General features: G+C 48.2%; 1 protein-coding gene across 1 annotated transcript; it reads right to left on the bottom strand.

Annotated features, from left to right (window-relative positions):
- Positions 1–6,631: 6,631 nt before the first annotated feature.
- On the bottom strand, positions 6,632–19,908 carry LOC118081524 (uncharacterized). The gene is made up of 12 exons (XM_035108018.2): positions 19,844–19,908; positions 19,143–19,259; positions 17,948–18,183; positions 17,250–17,429; positions 17,027–17,112; positions 15,568–15,671; positions 13,380–13,447; positions 11,849–11,995; positions 10,159–10,249; positions 9,394–9,518; positions 7,875–8,022; positions 6,632–6,683 (listed from the first exon to the last, which is right to left on the bottom strand). The coding sequence occupies exons 1-12, from the start codon at positions 19,906–19,908 to the stop codon at positions 6,632–6,634; spliced, it is 1,419 nt and encodes a 472-aa protein (XP_034963909.2).
- Positions 19,909–20,606: the final 698 nt, after the last annotated feature.

Raw genomic sequence — 20,606 nt, 5'->3', positions numbered from 1 at the left:
AATGGCGCCCACCTGAGAGGTGCCGGAACTGAGTTTCGACTGAAAAAAGCCTTGGGTGTGCTCGCTGGCGGAGGAAGCCGCTCCGGGTGCCGGAGCGGCATGTGCATCCGGGGGCGGGGCATTGCGACGTAGTGCGCATATGTGGCATCGCTATGTACGTACGTAGCGATGCTGCACATGTGCACTATGTTGCCGTTTGCCGGTGGTGCCGCTCCTGCGCCGTACGGATGGTGCCGGGATCCTGCGTTCGAGTCCAAGAAAAGGAAGCAGCAAAATCCACCGCCTCCTGCTGCTGGGGCTCTGGGGCGAGCAAACACGGCTGGCGCTGGCCAGCCACAAGCCTCGCTCGGCTTGTTCCTTCCTGCAGAGGCGGAGGCGAGGGGCGGGCTAGGGAGGCCTCGCCTCCGCGGTTCCGCCCAGCAGGAAAGAACAAGCGAGGCTTTTTCGCCGTGCGCCGGGCCTCAGCTTGTGGGGAGTTGCGGGGGGCACATGCCAAGTGTCACCCCCTCCAGGGTGGCACCCAGGGCGGCCTGCCCCCATTGCACTCCCTTGCTACACCCCTGGGTGTGCTTAGGGGAGTTTCTACATCAGGGGGAGATGTGAGATGTTCACCCCGCCCCTGAATGTGGTGCTGCTCCTTGCTTGGCTGATGTAATTACAGTCGTACCTCGGGTTACAGACGCTTCAGGTTACAGACTCCGCTAACCCAGAAATAGTACCTCGGGTTAAGAACTTTGCTTCAGGATGAGAAAAAGAAATCGCACGGCGGCAGCGCTGCAGCAGCAGCGGGAGACCCCATTAACTAAAGTGGTACCTCGGGTTAAGAACAGTTTCAGGTTAAGAACAGACCTCCGGAACAAATTAAGTTCTTAACCCGAGGTACCACTGTATATTGTTGTTATATTGTGTGGGTGGTGGGGTTTTTTTTTTACATTTAATTGTATTTAAATGACGTATTATTTTATCGTGTTTTTATTGTTGCCTCTGGGATTTGCTTGAAGAATGAAGAGCAGGTTATAAATAAAATTAATAAAACGTATGTCCCTTTGAAGGTTGTACGCCAGCACACCCACCCTGGCGCACCTGTATGTAAAGCAAGGAGGGGAAAGGAAAGATGCAAAAGACATTGTCGTGTGTGATATGTGAAGCAAGACCTCTTGAATGTTGTGATTTACTAGTTTCATTTGATTTCTATCCCATCTTCTTCCCAAAGGCTTGCTGGAGGTAACGGGGGGGGGGCGTGGCGTTCAGTGGTAGAGCTCATGCTTTGCATGTATAAGAGCTCAGGTTCAACCACAGGCATCTTTGGATTTATAATATTAGAATCACAGAATTGTAGCACTGGAAGGGACCCTGAGGGTCATCTAGTCCAACCCCCTGCAATGCAGGAATCTCTTGCCCAAAGTAGGGCTCAAACCCATGACACTGAGATTCTAAAATCTCCCACTGGCAGAGCTAAAAAGGCTCTAACCCCAAGAGACTTTCTCTGGGCCAGTGGGGCTGGCAGTGTGAGACGGCTGATTCTGGGAGGCCGGGAGAGGCAGTGGGGTGTTGGAAGCACAGAGCTGTGTCCCCCAAGTAGCCTTGCCTTCTAAGCTACCCTGCTGGCTGCCCTCGGGGGTGCTGGAGGACGGAGTCTCATCACCAGAGCAAGCTAAGGTTCAACCTCCACTCTGGTTGGCTTCTGCATGTAGAATGAGCTGGTCAGGGAGAGAGGGCTGCCATGTTGTTCCTTGCCTTGGGCATCAAAATGTTTTGAGCTGGCCCTGCCAGGCCTGGGTAGGCAATACTGAGCTTAGCAGTGGTCTTCCTATGCTGGTGTGTAAAAAGTTAAAACATAAACATAAAGCAAATTGCAGTAAAAAAGAAGAAGTGGGAAATACCCAGTTAACATTACAATCACTCTACATTAACTTCGCCTTGGTTTTTGACTGTCATCCCAAAGAGGTAAGTTGCACCATTCTTCTAGAGAATATTCAGGCTCAGACTTTTTGAGCTCCCCAGGGCACCTAGTTGGCCCGTCTTGATCAGGGTGCCTACGGAGGGCCTGTTCAGCATTCTTCCTGATGTGCTTGTACACAGCTTGCGTGGCTGGTAGTTAGGCTATATCTGGCAGCCCTATAAACAGGCAGCCCTGTTTAGGGAGGTTTTTAATGTTTGAAGTTTTATTCTGTTTTTAGTGTTTTGTTGGGAGCCTCCCAGAGTGGCTGGGGAAACCCAGCCAGATGGGCAGGGAATAATAATAATAATAATAATAATAATAATAATAATAATAATAAATAAGTTCTCATTTGTTTATGGGGCAGTTGCATGCCAATGGGCATTTGTCCTGATTTGCTAGCAGGGTGTCTATACAGCTCCCTGTTAATTGCGCAAGCATCCCACACTTTCTGATGTATTTGGCCATTCATTTCCAAACTGTGTATACTCTTGTGCTAGGCCGACAGAGTACTTTAAAAGGTAAAGGGACCCCTGACCATTAGGTCCAGTCGTGACCGACTCTGGGGTTGCGCGCTCATCTCGCATTATTGGCCAAGGGAGCCGGCGTATAGCTTCCAGGTCCTGTGGCCAGCATGACAAAGCCGCTTCTGGCAAACCAGAGCAGCACATGGAAACGTCGTTTACCTTCCTGCTGTAGCGGTTCCTATTTATCTACTTGCATTTTGACGTGCTTTCGAACTGCTAGGTTGGCAGGAGCTGGGACCGAGCAACGGGAGCTCACCCCGTCACAGGGATTCAAACCGCCGACCTTCTGATCAGCAAGCCCTAGGCTCAGTGGTTTAACCCACAGTGCCACCTGGGTCCCATGACAGAGTACTTTAACCCACTGTAAATGTGCAAACTTAAAAATCTGATATGCCCTTGAATCCATCTGCAACATCCTGAGTCTGGGGGCAACCCCAGATCACACGACCTGATTTAGCAGGGCTGTTTCTATTCCTATGACAAGCAGCCTCCGGAACGGCGGGTGTGCTGTCAAGAGAGTCACCTCTCTGAGTGATCTTGGTGCCTGTGACAGCACAAAGGGGAAAGAAGGTGGCTTCTTGACGTGTCTGGGGCTTCAAGCAGTCAGTGGAGGGGCAGCGAAAGTGACCAGATGGTCTATGATGGGGGTGGGTGGGGTGGTCCTCAATGCCAGGCTCTACAGGAAGGAGTCTCGGCCAGCTTATTACGGCATGTTGCATCCTTGTGAGAAAGTTCTCTGCCCGTAATCTCCTTGCCCTTCTTAATGTTTTCTTTGCCTTCACTCTCTTTAATAAATGGCTTCTCTGCCAGCACCCGAGCCGCGGTTTATGGCGCCGTCACCTGCGCCTGAACTCGCTGCTGTAATAAAGCAGCATTAAAGGGGGAAGCGGGTGGCATGAAGCCGTTTGTTATTTCCCCCCTGCCTCTGCTGTGCACTCAGTAACTAATGCTGCCTTGGCGTGGAAGGGAGGGACGGGAGGGGTGGGGGCCCACTGCTTCCCTCTCCTGCCCTGTAACCAGGACAGCCCCTGGATCTCGAGAGAAGCCGGGATCTCTGGAGCTGGAATAAATCGCACGGCGCTGTAACATCAGCGAGGAGTTTCTCTTTGTGTGCGGCTCCAAATGTTACAGGAAATTAAATGCAATGGTGCCGTTGCTACTGTGGCTGGGGTAGGAGCAGTTGATGTCATTGCGGTGCTGCTGGGGAAATCAGGGTGGCTGTCCATGCAGCATTGCCTAGATCAGTGATGGGCAACCTTTTGAGCTTAGTGTGTCAAAATTTGCCAAAAAACCGAGCATAACTCGGGTGGTGTGTCACTTCGAGGGAAAAAACCATAATTTCGCAATATTTATAGTTTAAATAACAAAAATGTATAATTGTAATATATAACTGTATTTAATAAACCCAAAACTAATTATTTAACCAAACAAAACCAAAAACCCCTTATTTATCACAAAGTGCCCAGAGTTGTTGAGCTTTTTGGGGGGAGCTGCTGACCAAAGTTTTGGAGGTTTTTTTGGGGGGGTGCAAAAGTTGCTTTGCTTTTTTGGGGGAGATGCTCCAAAGCTGCTGCGCTTTTTTTGGGGGGGGATCTCTGGCTACCAGCAGCAACAACAACAACAAAAGGATCTGGGTTTTAACAGTGGAGGCAAGCTGTAGCTGAGACAAGCTGTAGAAGGAGCGGGAGAACAAATGGGGGGGACAACAACAACAACGTGAATGGGCCGATGGGGCATGTGCTAACAGTGGGTGCTCTGCGTGTCACGTCTGACACGCGTGTCATAGGTTTGCCATCACTGGCCTAGATACTTCTGGAGGGTGTTGCCAGGGCCGTCTTAAGCATATCCAGCACCGGAATGCAAAGATCCCTCCGCCCCCCCCCCTCCCAGAGTTGTCGACCTTTTTTAGGGCTGGAGGAGGCGGGCAGTGGCTGGAGGGCGGCTCCTCCGGCGGGATCAACTGGCCGCTTTGTGCCGTGGTGGCCATGGCAGGCAGCACACTGAGTGAGTGGGCCTGCACTGAGTGAGCGAGGGCGTGTTGTGCTGCTCCCGCCAAGTGTCGGCTCGGTTTTTTCCCTTTTAGCCTTCTGGCGCCCCACAGAATTCGGTGCCTGCAGGCTAAAAGGGAAAAAACAGAGCCGATGCTCAGCGGGAGCGGCGCACGCACCCTCGCTCACTCAGCGCGCTCGTTCATTGTTCCCCAGACTCTCGCCTGCCGCCCTCCAAACTTGGCGCCCTGCGCCACTAGCCTCTATGGGTACGACGGGCCTGAGTGTTGCTGTCATTGCACCAGGTTGGCACCATGTTGCCCCACAACGCTTATGCAGTGTTTCTTTCTCAGTTCTTGCTATTTCCTTTCTCCCGCAGCCTGTTCTGAACAGACTTTCAACCATCTCCCAGCTTTCCCTTTCTGTTGCCTGGTTTCGCTTGCATATAAGTCTCTTTGTACGGAATGAATTTGCTTCCAAAGCATTCTAAAAAACAAACAAACACCACGTTGTCTCTCTGTGTGTATTCTTCTATCGCATTGTGCACTGTTATACGCCCATTATGAAATCTGGCCAAAGGTGAGAATGGACTACAGATCCCCTCCCCCATCGCTGGGGCTCATGTCCAGGCTAGACAAACAGCAGGATCACATGATAAAGCTATTTATGGACAATAAACCACTTGAGACTACAGGTTGGGGATTGCAGGCTTGAATGACCTTCCAGTGTGAGTGTATTTGGGGGGAGGGGTCTTCTCTAACAGGACTGTTCTATGTGCATGGATGTTTTGCTTTTTAATATGGGAAAGACATTCAGCCAGCAGATTCCCTGACCCACAGCGGTAAAGTGCAGGCACAGAATAACAGATAACTGAGCTGTTTGTTTAGGCCAGAAATGAATGGGGGGGAAACATTTCTTTCTGAAAAAGCCATTGCTTTTGCTGATATATTTCTCTTCCTGTTCACTGTAAAATGAACTCTGAAACATTCCGGTTCTCGTGTCTCCCCCCACAGACCGTGTGCCCCAAATCTTTTAAAACAATTTACGTTGGGTTTTTCTCTGCATCCCTCTCCAGTTCAGGGGTTATAATGGTTTAAGGCAGGGGTAGAAAACCTTTGGTCCTCCAGATGTTGCTGAACCACAACTCCCACCATTGCTGGCCATTTGCCCATGCTTGCTGGGATTGATAGGAGTTGTAGTTCAGCAACATCTGGAGGGCCAAAAGTTTCTCACCCCTGGTTTAAGGAAACCAAGCGAATATGGTGCTTTCAAGCCCAGCAACTGCCAAGGGGCAGAGCAGTAAAACTACCTACTAGATTATGGAGTTTATGATGGATCATGGGGAAAAGCGAGGGAAGAGGAAGAGGGGAACGTTTCCCTCCCTATCTATGAAAAGTTTTCGGTATTTACTTTAGAATTCTAAGCATCTGTACGGTCCCTGAGTACCCTCCCCGCAGCCTCGAAACAGACATTTTGCAGAAATATCAGTGTGTCTTTCATCTCTCTGGGTTCAAGGCACAATTTTGCTCTCCAAACCGTTCCTCATTTTCCTTGGTTCGTCATGCAAAATGGTTAGCCCTGGGTGCTTTCCATTGGTAATGAACACTGGTAATTGCCATTTGTTTTGCGAATGTGCCGATAGGTTTTAGGGCAAATCTACACTACAAACCTGTATATTGGTTTTATTGCCGTTTTAACTGTCCTGGCTTTCTCCCTAAGAACCCTGGGAGCTGTAATTTTGGTGAAGGTGCTGAGAGATTCCTACAGACAGAGAGCTGTAGTTCCGTGTGTCCTGAGGAGCTGCAATGACTGTTAAATCAGTTTTAAGTCTGTACTGCAAATGTGCCTTTTGTTAGAAAGCCCAACAACTTTAAACAGAACTGAAACTCACAGCATCCCTTGAGTGGGAGCCACATCTCGTTTGAAATGGGCAGAAACTAATATTGTAGGATATTTAGGTTTGAGGTGGAGAAAGTGTCCTAGTTTCTATGTTTGCTTATTAAGAGGCTGTGCCAAAATTCTAGGTTGATATTGCTTATAGCTTCATTGGAGATTGGTTTCCAAAGAGATGGCGATCTCATTTCTTCCTGCAGGGGCCACTCAAGTCCATGGAGGGTGGGGTGGTGGTGGTGTTCTTAGTAGTCCTCTTTAGATCCCTGCTCTCAAGAGGTCACTCATTATCGCCGCTCTTCCCCATGCAGTGTGTTCAGCTGAAGTCTCCCCTGCAACCTGTGCAGGAGTAGCAAAATCATCAGCCCAGCTACCCACATTTGATAGCAAACTCCTATCACACCTCTTGCTGGGAACCACACTTAGACTCCTCTTTGGGAAGCATAGGAGTGCTGGGCCAGCTAGCTAAGCAGTAAGTTATTTGGCAATGAAGCATTGGCTGGACCCTGTTGCTAGCCTAGATGCACCTGTGATCTGATCCAGCCAAGTCCTTACACTTAAAGGCCAGGCAGATCCAGCAGCAGAGAAGCATCCGTGTAGACCAGGGGTAGTCAACCTTTTTATACCTGCCACCTACTAATGCATCTTTTTTGATGGTAAATTTTCCTTACCACCCACCAGTGCTCGATGGAAGGAGGATTCAACTTCTGCCGTAGAACCCCCTACCACCCACCTAGAATCCTGAAACGCCTACTAGTGGGCGGTAGGGACCAGGTTGACAAGCCCTGGTGTAGACAGTATCAAAGTTGTCATCTCTTTCCTCGGACATCTGACATTGCCCTTCACATCTCCAGCTGAAGTGGCATAAAAGACCAGTATCTTCTATTGTCGTGTTGTCTGCCCCTACTGTGTCTCCATAGTCTCCAAGTGAGGAGACCTGCCCAGCAGGTGAGCATAGCTGCCAAGTCTGCTGTATTCCCCGGGAAACCCCCATTTTTCCAGCTGCCCCCAGCCGAAAAAACGGATTTTTTTGTTTCCCCCCGGTTTATTCTGGCATGGCGGCCATTTTGGAACTGGGCGGAGCATGCTCAGAAGCGACTTTTGATGCTGCTTTGCCCAGTTCCAAAATGGCTGCAGCGCAACTTCTGGTGCGGTGGCCATTTTGGAACAGGGCAGAGCAGCATAAAAAGCCGCTTCTGAGCATGCTCCGCCCAGTTCCAAAATGGCGGCAGCGCTACTTCCGGCTTGCTACTTCCGGTCCAGTCCCTTATTTCTCAGGCCAGAACTTGGCAGGTATGCAGGTGAGGAGAAGACCCAGGAAAGAATGGGATAGAGGAGCACTGCCTGCTTTTTCTTTGCTTCAGCTGGAGATAAGCAGAATTAGTTTCCTGGCTCTGGCCCCACCTAGTGTCTGTCTCCCTGACTTCTACCCAACCAATGATACCTCACCAGCCTCCGCTGCCCTTAACTAGTACAAAATGCATCTCCAGAACTTTAAAGCTCCGCTTTATAGGTAGCTGTGTTGCTTACCTCTGTGCAAACAGGTAAAAGTCACTGATGTCCTGGTACTGTAGCAGCTTCCTCCTGTTCTTGATCAGGACAGCAATGCAAAGCAGCACTTCAAACGTGATTTCCTGCCGATCTACAGATGTGAAAGGGCCTGGCAGGGGCTCCTCACCTACTGACAGAGAATACTGTATTGTATCCAAGACTTATTTTGGATTGTGGGCCTAAGCCAATTCAGGGAGTTGTTTGGGAGTGAGGCACCAGGGGGATTCAGTGATGGGAGTTCCTGGGGATGGGGATGAGTTGTGGAGCAAGGTTGCATAAAGGGGCTTTTCCTTGATAAAGCCCCCTCTGAGGAAACCAGCAACTCGCTGCTCTCCCATTAGATTCACAAGCAAAGATTCACACAGATTCAAATTTCATAGCACCTTATAATTTGACTCCCTCTTAGAAGTTGACTCCCATTTTGATCATTTTCTAATGTTGCCACTGAAATTGTCCTGGAGGATGTATTTCACTTGCCAAGACAATCTGAGGCAAGAAAATCTCAATGGTGCCAAAATGGTGATATTTGTAGTAATAAAAACTGTAGATCAGCACTTCTTTTTTTATAGTGAGTCTGAGTCGGTGGCTTGCAAAAATAAATAAACATTAATTAAATGACCACCTGCTGCCCTTTAATTGTATGCTGAAACCTGCTTCCCTGCTTTGTAATAGAGTTTAATAGAGTTGTAATAGAGAAATGTGCTAAGAGCAGGCATCCCCAAACTTCAGCCCTCCAGATGTTTTGGACTACAATTCCCATCTTCCCCGACTACTGGTCCTGTTAGCTAGGGATCATGGGAGTTGTAGGCCAAAACATCTGGAGGGCCGCAGTTTGGGGATGCCTGTCTTAGCCACACACATTACTGAGCAAACCTATGGTAGAAGCTTGATAGCTCAGCTGGTTAAAGTGTGAAGCTAATAACACCAAGGTTACAGGTTTGATCCCTGTGTGGGACAACTGCATAGGTTGGCCTAGATCCGGCACCCCCAAACTGCGGCCCTCCAGATGTTTTGACCTACAATTCCCATGATCCCTACCTAAGAGGACCAGTGGTCAGGGATGATGGGAATTGTAGTCCAAAAATCTGGAGGGCCGAAGTTTGGGGATGCCTGGCTAAGAGGAAGGCATGCTTGGCAAATCCACACTGTGATCAACTCCTTCCCGGAAACCAATATCCCTACTGTGGAAGAATGTGTGGATCCAGAATTGGCCTCCACGGTCACTTATGGACTCATTGTTAAAACTGTGTTTATGGAAGACAATCTTACTCGGCAATGAGTGATCGCCAAAGAAGAAGAAGAAGATCCCAGAAACACCTTTTCCAAATTCCTTCTCCCTAAGACATTTCTGGCCTGGTATAAATGCACAGTGAAAAGAGGCAGCAGAATGCTCACATGGCAGAATGAAGTGCAACATTCTTGTCCCCAGGTGGAGGAATTGCAGTTTATGCTACTGCTGTGCCTCCAGGGACCTGCTTCCCAAGAGCACAGGGCTCACCTCCCCTACGAGTCAGCCAGATCCAGGCTCCAAAATTCATCCTCTCCGATTCCAAGGCGCTGATCTCTAGGACCCTCACAGCATCAGAGTGGTCCAAGTCCTTCTGGAAAAGTAGCAGCAGCCACCTGACATAGAGGCGCATAGAGGGTTGCAAGAGGTGATGGATAAGGAAAGCTGACGGTCTCAGCCTTTCACCTTACACTGACAAAAGCCCACTTCTTTACAGACCCCTCTAGTCCATTTCTAGGTCCTTCCTTGGCCTGGGTCAAATCTGACGCAAGACCGCTCTCCCGGGATTTCAGCACTAGCACCCTTGGAATACTACGTCCCGCTTAATGTGTGATGTCTCTGAGCATGCACAATGTGTATTTTTTTTCCACCAGCCCCAGTAATCAGAGCTAGAAATTAAGAAACACATATTGGACAAGTTGACAGCTAGAGTGGAAGGCCTAGTGTTGTAGATAAGGAAAGAAACACACAGAGAGATAAAGCTGTGTATTTTTAAGAGGTCTTTGCATGGGTGCTAGTTTCCATATCTCTCTTAGAGACATAGATGCTGATTATGCAAAGCTTGTGTCTGCATAATCAATTATTCAGGATGGGCTTAATTTGTATGATTTATGCAGGTCACAAAATCAAGCTCTTGTTGCAGAATTTGGTCACCTCTGCATGCTGGCTGAGAGCCATCCCTTCTGTGGGGATCTCTGCAGTTTGCTCCCTCCTCCTTGTCCAGGGTTTGTAGGGAGGAGGTTGTTTTTTTTTTACCTGAGGCAAAAGAGCAGCTTGTCACTGGACACGCTCTCGATGTGGTCATACAGTTCTGGGTCCACGTGTTTCAGAAGCTCCTCGCAGATTTCTGTGCAGGCAGGAGGGAAGAATGCCTCAAATCATGCACTCAGCCAACCCCATCTCCCCATGCCATCTTTGCCCTCAACAAACTGCTCTCTGGAGAGGGACAAAACTGGGACAGGTGGTGACAAAGATCCTGATTTGTGAAGGTTGCCAACATGTCAAAAGGGGTGTTCTCACCTGGAGGAAACATTACATGCACAGCATGAGCAATGCCTGGTAAAATGTCCAAGGCCGGTGGACTTTGCTGGGGTGGGGAGTGGAGCTTCTTTTCCTTCCCCATGACTTGCAAAAGCTGAACAAAGTAGATTCTTTAGCAAATGTATGCCAATTGGCCTTATTCAGGTTGCAGAATTTACCGGTAGCTTTTCTTAGCACTGGATATTCTTTTTTTAAAAAAAATTGCGCACAGCTCTGCCTATCAATACCCTCTCTCCTTCAATCTAAGACCTAATACAGGGATAGGCAAACTTGGCCCTCTAGAAGTTTGGAGACTACAATTCCCATCACTCTTGACCACTGGTCCTGTTAGCTAGGGATCATGGGAGTTGTAGTCCCAAAACATCTGGAGGGCGAGCACTGGTGGAGGAAGAGGGGTGCGGGGGGGAGCGCACCGCCCCCGGCAGCACGATCCCGGTGGGGTGCCATCGCGGCTGCCCCCCAGCCCATGCGTGCCACGCCCCTGCAGGTGCCGCATCCTGCACCCGGGGCGTGCACCAGCCATGCCCCCGCCTGCTCTCCGCCCCCCTGGTGCCGGAGCATGAAGCTCTGCCACTGGGGTTGAGTTTGCCTATGCCTAACCTAATACACATGGTCCAGCAAGAAGAAGCCAGGAGACCTTATAGGTCCTCTCAGTGGCATAGCGTTGGGGTGTGTGTGAGAGAGGGGCAGTTGCTCGCAATGGAGGGAGGCAGGGAAGGGGCAACCTCAGCATGGCCTAGCCCAGCTCTCCTCTCCGCAGGCATCAGGGTGATTCATCCACCAAGGGCCACGTCAGCTGGCCAGGCTTGCCCTTTGCGTGCAGGCAGGCAGTGCAGCATGGTCCTGCTTGGCTCTGGTGGGGGGTTGCTCCATTGTTGGCATCAGCTTGCCTTCCCCGCGATGCCAGCAACCCACGCTACACCACTGCCTCCTCTCTCCCAATGTCCCTTTCCACTGCTTTGTTCTGCTTAGTTAACTGCCCACTCCCATATTTCTTTCTCCCTGGCTGAAGACAGTTAAAATATCCAGGGCGGCCCCAGCTCTTCACACACTGTGTGAGTGAGCTTTCTTCCTAATTTTGCAATTTGCATGGCGGATCTGCATTCTAGCAAATTGAACACGGGGTGAGCAATGGTTGTGCCTCTTCCCCTATGCCACATGTATGTTTACCAATTCATATGTTAATTCTAAAGCATTTAAAGGGGGCAGTTGCAAAAGGACTGTGGGAATTTGGGGAGCGACATCGCAGGCAGCATTCAGTTGGCGCTTTCCAGAATCCACGTTCCCTGAAAATTTTCAGAACAGTCCATTCCTCCCTAGTGCTTAAACCCAGAGAGGATAATGTATGTTTGCATCGGGTGCTGTGAGGAGGTGTGCTTTCCCCTCTCCCTCCCCACTCTCTCACGTGTCTTGCGGCGAACACCCATGGTGGTGAAACTCCACGCTGAACGTCTCATGTAGCCCACAAAGCACCAGAAGGCTTCAGTTTCATTTTCCAGGGTCTCCAGAAAGCGGCTGGCAAAGTCATTCATGCCCTGGCAATATCCGATGTCTGCAGAGGAGGAAAGAAACCAGCAGCTGGGCAGAAGTGCTGTTGGCATCCGGAATTGCCAACCCACCTTGCAGCCATGCAGGGGGGAAACATGGCATGTGCAAAGTGTCATACAATAAAGGGAGTGGCAACAGCTCAAAATATTATAGAATCATGAATCCAGAAGAGCATGTTCCTCTACTGTTCACCGGGGGCGGGGGCGGGGGGAGAGATATACTTGTGTAGCTGGAATCCCGTCTACTTCCTCCTGCACCTTTAGATTTCAAAAAGGACACTTTTTCCTGTGACAACATGCTCCTGCCACCTTCGCTACCTCCCAGATCTCCTTTTGCTGTCCACTCTTCAGAGCAGGGGGGGAGGCTATCTTTTTGTCGGTAGTGGCACCCGCCCTGTGGAACGCCCTCCCAGCAAATGTCAAGACAATAAGCAATTATTTTACTTTTAGAAGACAACTGAAGGCGGCCCTGTTTAGGGAAGTTTTTAATGTTTGATGCTGTACTGTTTTTAATATTCGGTTGGAAGCCGCCCAGAGTGGCTGGGGAAATTTATTATTATTATTATTATTATTATTATTATTATTATTATTATTATTATTATATTTACATTGCCAAGGGCTGTTCATGGTTTTGTCCCTGGCTCCCTATAATTTTTTCATGGCTCTGCACTTAGCTAGCCCAGCCAAGCTGGTTCGCATAAGCCTAGCTCAGGAATTTATTGTATTCTCCCTTCATATTCCAAATATTGTCTAAATACTACCCTTTATTGATTTCTACAATTCACAGACTCTGGTACGCTAGATCTATGACAGAAGTATAGGATTGGCAAGATTGGTCTGGATGTCATCCTTGGGTCTGCAGTTTTATATTTTTATGATGGGATTCTGTACTATGTGAGGATGCTAAGGTCACATCCATGGCATACATTTAAAGCACCATTTTAATAGCCCTGGCTCCCCACCCCAAAAAGAACCCTGGCAGCGTGTGTATGAATACACATGAGCTGTGGACACACATGTGGGCTTAGACACATGAGTGTGATGCATACAGAGTTTTGCCCATTCCTTATTGTGCAAAAACGTACGCACCATATCTAGCACGGTCTACATTGCTGGCTGCGGGATGTTTAGCAGAGACCTCCTGAGGGGGAAGGTCTGTTCCGCCCCTGAACTGCCTTGAGAAAAGCCCTACGCCTCTTTGAGAAACAGTTTGGGTTGAAAAGGACATGGCAAATTAAAAGCACCATATAAATGATGAATGGCAGGCCTGTAAAGTGTCAGGAATGGATAGAGAGGTGGAGGTGAATGGAGCAGGGAAGCTGGCAGGCAGACATCGGATGCCATCAACTGAGATTCCTGGAAGTGGGTAGAGTATAGCAGTTTCCTCACCTTGGTGGAAGGCCACGTACGTGACGAGAATTTCCCGGAGGTAAAGCAGATTCACTAGTCCTTCACGTCTGGGGAGAGAGAGAGAGAGAAAAAAAATCCATACGCTAGGTATTATGGGGGCGGCCCTGATCATAAGTGTACCCCAAATTAGTTCTAAAAAGAGAGGTGAAAGCATCTGGGACAGCTTTGAGTGGCCAGTTCCTTAAATCCTTTAGCTGGGATTATTCACTGGCAAGGGAAAGTCATACCCCGCTATTCCTTCACATGTTCCCAGTCAGAGCCCTGGAGGGCCAAGTTTGCCTATGCCTGCTCTAGAGGTTGAGTTGGCTCATTGACCGGAAGTAATGTATTTGGTGTTAATTCTGGAAGTGTATACTTGGTTCTGACTAAACCGTCTGAAACCAGAGGTGAAATACAGTGGTACCTCTCCTTACGAATAACTCTTACTTACGAATGTTTCTACTTACGAACGGAGCTCCGCCCGCCATCTTGGATGCGGTTTAGATAGGATTTTTTTCTACTTACGAATTTTTATATAGGGTTGCTCCTACTTACAAATTTTTTGTCCCAATGCATTCCTATGGGATTCGACTTGCAATTTTTTTCGACTTACGAATGTGCATTCGGAACGCATTAAATTCGTAAGTAGAGGTACCACTGTATATTGGCATTATTTTTGGCTCTGCTGCTGCACTACTGAATGTATCTACACTGTCAACGACTACGGTATTCCTGCTCTTCAAGGAGGCTTGGTGGACAGTAGCAGTGAGAATTAGGGATTTCCAAGGGAGAATTCTCAACACTAACCAAACAACAATCCCCAGCATTCTTTGGGGGAGGCTACGTTAAAACCTGTATATAAATGATAGAGGTTTGGAGCGTAGAGAGTATTGCCCAATTGATGCCTCAAAGCTCTGCAGGAATGACAAAATAAGATATTCAGGAGCAGAGAGGGCAGGAGAAGAATGTAACTGGAAAGGGCTGGGTGTGTGATAATGGGAAGCAGGGAGGAATCTAACAGTAGGTACTACAAAACTTTAGGGAAGCTTTAAATGTTTAACAGACCATTGTATTTTAATATTTTGTTGGAAGCCTCCCAGAGTGGCTGGGGAACCCCAGCCAGATGGGCAGGGTATAAATAAATTATTATTATTATTATTATTATTATTATTATTATTATTATTATTGGCAAGTCTGCTTGTACAGGGCAATTTGCGTACATGTAGGTGTAGCAGGTTCTGCATGGGGATAACCTGAAACCTGATTATCTCAGGTCCAAAACAGGAGTGACAATTTCTGATTGGATTTTTCAACTTAAAATTATAATTATTATAATAATAAACACCCTTCGAAACAGTTCTCTCTCTGTGTGTGAGGGGATTCTAGTTTGCCTGGAGGAGCGATGCTAAACCCTTTGCCCTGCCCTCCTTTCCTGATCTAAATCCCACCCACCCACTGGCACTAACAGCAGCGTCATGGTAGATTTAGATCAGCAAAACATCACAGGAGTGGGACGGTTCAAACACTCCTTCCACCAGCGCTATTGCTCTCTGAGCAAAATCAGAACTGCTTTTTAGCTAAAACGAATAATGAAAAGGAGATATGATCACCCGTCTCCTGTATCAAATGTTTCCTGGGCCTAAAGTTTTCATTTTGAGGTGTGGGGTTCCCCCTCCCCCCAGATGTGGGGAGCAAGGCACATTCCAGCTTTTGATGAATGCTGAAAGCTTCGTAATGTGATCTGAGTTTTGGAGAAGTCCTATATGTCAAATTCCTCTGTGGTTACACGCCAAATATTCCGAGGAAGAAATGTTCTGTGCACTTCTTCCCGAAGGAGAGGGCAGATTTGTCCATGTTTGGGTATAATCTGTTTGGGATATTACAATATTTGACTTCAGATCTGCACAGTGCCTACCAAACTAAATGAAAACTGCCAGGTATGGGTGGCAACCCTCCAGGGGTTTGATTCTTGCCTGCCTGGGTTTGCAAAAATGTATGTGTGCATGTGTGAAGACAGGACCTGGTGAGCTGATTCCAGCTTGTGGGGGAAGGCGGTGGTCATAGTTTACACAGGCCTGTACATCATTCAGGAAATCCCCCTTTGAATTTTCAGAATCTGAATTTTCAAAATTTGCTGGAAGTTCCCAACTTTTTGTTTCGGCTTGGCTGGGGAGGGCCAACTTCTCACTGGAAGAATGTCCGGTGTCTGTCCGTCTGGGGCACGTCGGCATCAATCTCTTGCACCGCCTTTTGGAACTGTTGCTCGTTAATGTGCGGGGAGGGCAGGCTATGCTGGCGAAAGACAGAATTGCATTGACGTTAGAGTGGGAGACGTTAAGGAAGGGCTAGTTAGCACACTGATGCTTGGAAGCATATTTTGTGAGTTCTCTCAGCTCCACCCCATGTCTGGGAACAGAGTAATTGTGTGCTGGATTACGCCTGGTCCAGGATTCTGTGGCCAGTAGGTGCTTCTGAAACCCCTCTCAAGCTGGAGCCCCTATGGCCATTGTAAAATAGGAGGATAAGACATCAGGAGATCTCTGACATGGCTCTCTTCCTTCCATCAAATCCCTTCTCAAGAGTCAAGATCCATTTCCTTGAAAATGAAAAGCAGCCATGCAGGGTGGGGCTCGAACTCTGGGGTAAGGTGAGGCTTAATTCCTCCTTCTGCTGTTGCTTTCCTGATCTAACTGCCACCCTCCACACGGCACCATTTTTCAGATGTGGGAAACATACAGAGTGTAAAGCAGGCATTCCCAAACTGCGGCCCTCCAGATGTTTTGGCCTACAACTCTCATGATCCCTAGCTAAGAGGACCAGTGGTCAGGGATGATGGGAATTGTAGTCCAAAACACCTGGAGGGCCGAAGTTTTGGGGATGCCTGGTGTAAAGGGACAAAAACACAGACAACTCCACTCATCCCCCAGCCAGTGTCATGGCTCTGAAGTGGTTCACCTCTCCCTACAGCTGCTTTTAGCTAACAAAAACCAATCCTGCAGGACATCCACTCTGTGGATCTTACACTGTCTTGTCATCTGGTTTGGTCCTAAGAGTTAAAAGCATGCATGGGGAACACCACATCTAGCCCCCGTTGCTGGGCTGCACCATTTCAAACTGCAGGCAGGCGTTTAAATGTTTTTCTCCACAAAGATGTATAAGAATTACAATGTCTGGGAGAAGATTTGGAGTAAGTCTTTTCTCTGATCTGCTGACTTTGAATGTGCAGGGAGTGGTTTATTTTACACCACCCTTTGTTGAGAGTTAAAAGGCAGAGATTTCCAAGTCATTACAATTTCATTAAAGAAATGGAGGGAGGGAGGGACAATGGGCCTCAACACCACTTGGAAGAAATGTCCTCTGATGTGGAAGCCTCTAACTCAGTGTTTCACAAACTTGGGCCTCCAGCTGTTTTTGGACTACAATTCCCATCATCACTGGTCTTGCTAGCTAGGGATGATAGAAATTGTAGTCTGAAAAAGAAACATACTTCCCAGGGTTGTGTCATGCACTGAAAACAGATTTTAGGACCAAGCTTTGCCAAGCTTTGAGTTTAATTACGCCTTGCTCACCAGCTCATTACCCTACCCGCCTGAACATCATTAATTAATGTCCACTTCAAGAAAGTCAATTTCTATTTCATTTCTCACCTCATCAAAGATATCTGTAGGAGGACTGGCTGTTTCAGCTTCCCTCCATTGTTCGTCATGTCTCAGGATCGCCAAAGAAAGCTCCACTATAGGAGTAAGTGAATAGTAAACAACACATCATTTACCAGGCGTCGTGGTCCCTTTAAGAGGCGGAGTCCTGTTGCTCCACCCAGTGGGAGGGATGTAGCAGGATACAAAGCCAGCAGGCATTGATTGTACTTACAGTCGGAATGAACCCTCATTACGGCAGCCCAGGGGAAGCGCTGTTTCCACGAGCGCTTCATCCACCGATACTGAGAGGACATTTGCTGGTCCAACTCCTTCCTCTCTTCAGTTGTGGATTTCTCCGGGTACACCCCAAAGAGAAACTTCCAGGTGATCTTTCTCTCGCTGGGATGTGTGCCTAAGAACAGACACACATTACCCTACATTGATCCCCTCCCCAGTGTAGTAACACCAAACCACAGTTTTAAACGGGTCCCCATCCAGTTGAGATGCCTGAAGGATAGCACTGCAGTACTGGTGGGGTGGAATCTGAGTTGGGGTTAATCCTGCAAGCATGTGTTTAAACCTGAGAAGGGAGAGGAGGCAGCTTTGCGGGCAGCACAGAAAAAAGTGGCTGAGGGGGAAAGGGTTAAGCATTCATCCCCACTACTGCTTTTCAGCTCAAAACTGCTTTCTTCTCCACTTCCCACACAAAAATCCAGGGCTTTAGTACTAATCAAACACCCGGGAAGCTGAATTTAGTTCAGCTTTCACCACATTCTCTATGTGGTCCTCCCACCCCAGTGCTGTGCACAAATGACCTCCCAAAATTCGCCATTGTGTTTGAAGAAAATGTGGTTTGGGGCTGACCGCCAGAAACAGGCTTCCCCCTCCCTGCCCCCACCGGCATCTCCGCAGTGTAGATTGCGTGGCTACCTCTCTCGTAGACCAGCTTGCGCATGCGGAAGACATCCAGCCGCCCATCTTTGTCAAATAAGGTGTAGATTGACTGAGAGGGCAGCGATGTGTTCTCTCTTGCGGAGCGGGAAGGAAATGCTGTGCCATCTTCGTCCCGGTGGTTCTTAGTGGGATCTTTCTGGCTATTGCCTGCTATCTCTTCTTGGTTCTTGCTGGGGCTTGCCGTGAGCTCAGCAGAACTTGCGTGTTGGCTTCTTGAGACCAGGAAAGGAAAAGTAGAACATATCAGATTTTTTTAAGACTTTATTTCTGCTGGTCCTTAGGATGGACTTAGCTGTAGTACAAAATGAAGAACTGAAACATCATGCAAATTTGAAAATTGACTAGCCCATTCTCCAGACTGAAATGTTGTGACATTTAAATATTTTCTCCAATGGTAATGTTGTGTGGGAGGTGCCTGACAACTTTATTCTGCCTCTAAAGCTCACAAATCAAACTGCACCCACAAGAGGGGATTTTTAAAATATATATATATAAAGGAAAATATAAATCAGAAGATGTGCAACCAAATTTCAGTCAGTAAGGTTTGAAAATTCCTCATACAGTCGTACCTTGGAAGTCAAACGGAATCCGTTCTGGAAGTCCATTCGACTTCCTAAACATCCGGAAATGAAAGCACGGCTTCTGATTGGCTGCAGGAAGCTCCTGCAGCCAATCGGAAACTGTGTAGGCTGTGCCGGATGTTCGGCTTCTGAAAATTGTTTGAAAACCGGAACGCTCACTTCTGAGTTTTGATTGTTCAGGAGCTGATTTGTTCATGAGCCAAGGCGTTCGAGATCCAAGGTACGGCTGTATATTTATTTTCTGTACTTTGAATTGTCATGTACCTTGATAGGAACCTAAGAAACTGCCATGACGTTGAGTTTCTTTATACTAAACTCCTTACTTTGTGCCCTCATGCATTTGTGTTTTTTTTTTTTTTTGCTGAAACACATTCTAAATTTTCTCCCTGCCTCATCAAGGACTAGTCACCTATTTTAAAAGAATTAAGCTGAAATTCTTGGAACTGTATCAAAAGTGCCTTAGGATTTGCCCAGTGTCTCCTCTTTGTGTCCTGCCATATGAACACCATCCATACAATCACAGCTGCGATTCCCCATCTCCTTTTCTCTCTCTCCCCCCCCCCCATTTTCTTCCTTGCAGAAGCTCTGACCTTGCAAAGGATTCCAGACATGGGAACAGGGACTTCAGGACATGATAACTGGCAGCCGTTTGAAGTAACCATTGAGTCTGATGTTCTGCAAACTGCAACAGGATTGCAATGGTCTCTCTGTGGGGCATAAGCACTTGGTTAGCTCTGGTCATCAGAGACAGGGATAAGGAGACATGTGGGAGGAGCAATTCATGAATGAGGGAAGCTAGATGACAGAGAGCAAGTTTTGAGGTGACAGCATAGGAATATAAATAGAGCCCTGCAAGTTTGGACCAAAGGTCTATATGTAACCCACGGTCGCCAGCCAGACGCTTTCAAGAGTCCTGTAATTAGAGCAGTAACTGGTGGTTGAAGGCACATTGCACCTGAAGATGGTGGCTCAGACGTCCTGGCTATCTGCTTGCAGGCTTACCAGTTGGCCACAGTGAGAATGGGATGCTGGACGACATGGCCCCTTGGCCTAAACCAGCAGGCTTTCCTTATGCTCTTATGGCAAAGCCCTATCTTCCATGAATATCTCCAACCTCCCTTTTGAAGCCATTGCAGATGGTAGCCACCAGCTGCCGCCAACACATCTTGTAGCACTGAGTTCCATAAGTTAATAGCACAATGAGTGGGAAAAAAGAGAAGTTACCTTTCTTGCCTGCCCTAAATCTGTCAGTTTCAGAGGCTGACTCTGAGTTTCTGGCATTATAACTTACCGGATGGCTCGTAACCAGCTCCCTAGGAGCTGAGACACAAGACCTTTGGGCTCTGCGACCTTCATCCCCTGCCCCCCGGCGCCATAGGCATGGGGGCTATTCATGGATACAGGTGCACATGGCCCAGGATCCTCTCCTTGCCTGTTTACCTGCCTGCCTGGGCACTTCTGCCTGCTGATGGCATTGTGGAACCCCCGTGACCTCATAATGGCTCTTTGTGCTGCTAGACCAGTGATGGCCAAACTTGTCCCTCCAGCTGTTTTGGGACTACAACTCCCATCATCCCTAGCTAACAGGACCAGTGGTCAGGGGTGATGGGAATTGTAGCCATCACTGTGCTAGACTCTGGACTCAGCTACATTGGCAAAGAAAAAGCGCTTTATATGCGTTGTTTATGCATTCTAATGCTGTGACACCAGATGGCAGTGTGTAGTTCCGTTTTTGCTAACCTGATTTCTTATGCAAAGTTTGCAACGCATTTAATGGAAACATTTATTTGATGTGTCTAGATCAGGCATCCCCAAACTTCGGCCCTCCAGATGTTTTGGACTACAATTCCCACCATCCCTGACCACTGGTCCTGTTAGCTAGGGATCATGGGAGTTGTAGGCCAAAACATCTGGAGGGCCGCAGTTTGGGGATGCCTGGTCTAGATCCAGCCTCGGTTGCCTTTCCACTTGCCCTGTTTCATAGCCGCCTGGCTGGGATTCTCGCTTGCCACTCCCTTATTTTGTTTAAGGGGAGATGAAAAGGAGGCGGAGGG

Source organism: Zootoca vivipara, chromosome 2 (assembly GCF_963506605.1).
Source record: "Zootoca vivipara chromosome 2, rZooViv1.1, whole genome shotgun sequence".
NCBI lineage: Eukaryota > Metazoa > Chordata > Lepidosauria > Squamata > Lacertidae > Zootoca > Zootoca vivipara.
Note: the sequence above shows the minus strand (reverse complement) of the source record. Positions and strands in the feature narration are given on the sequence as shown.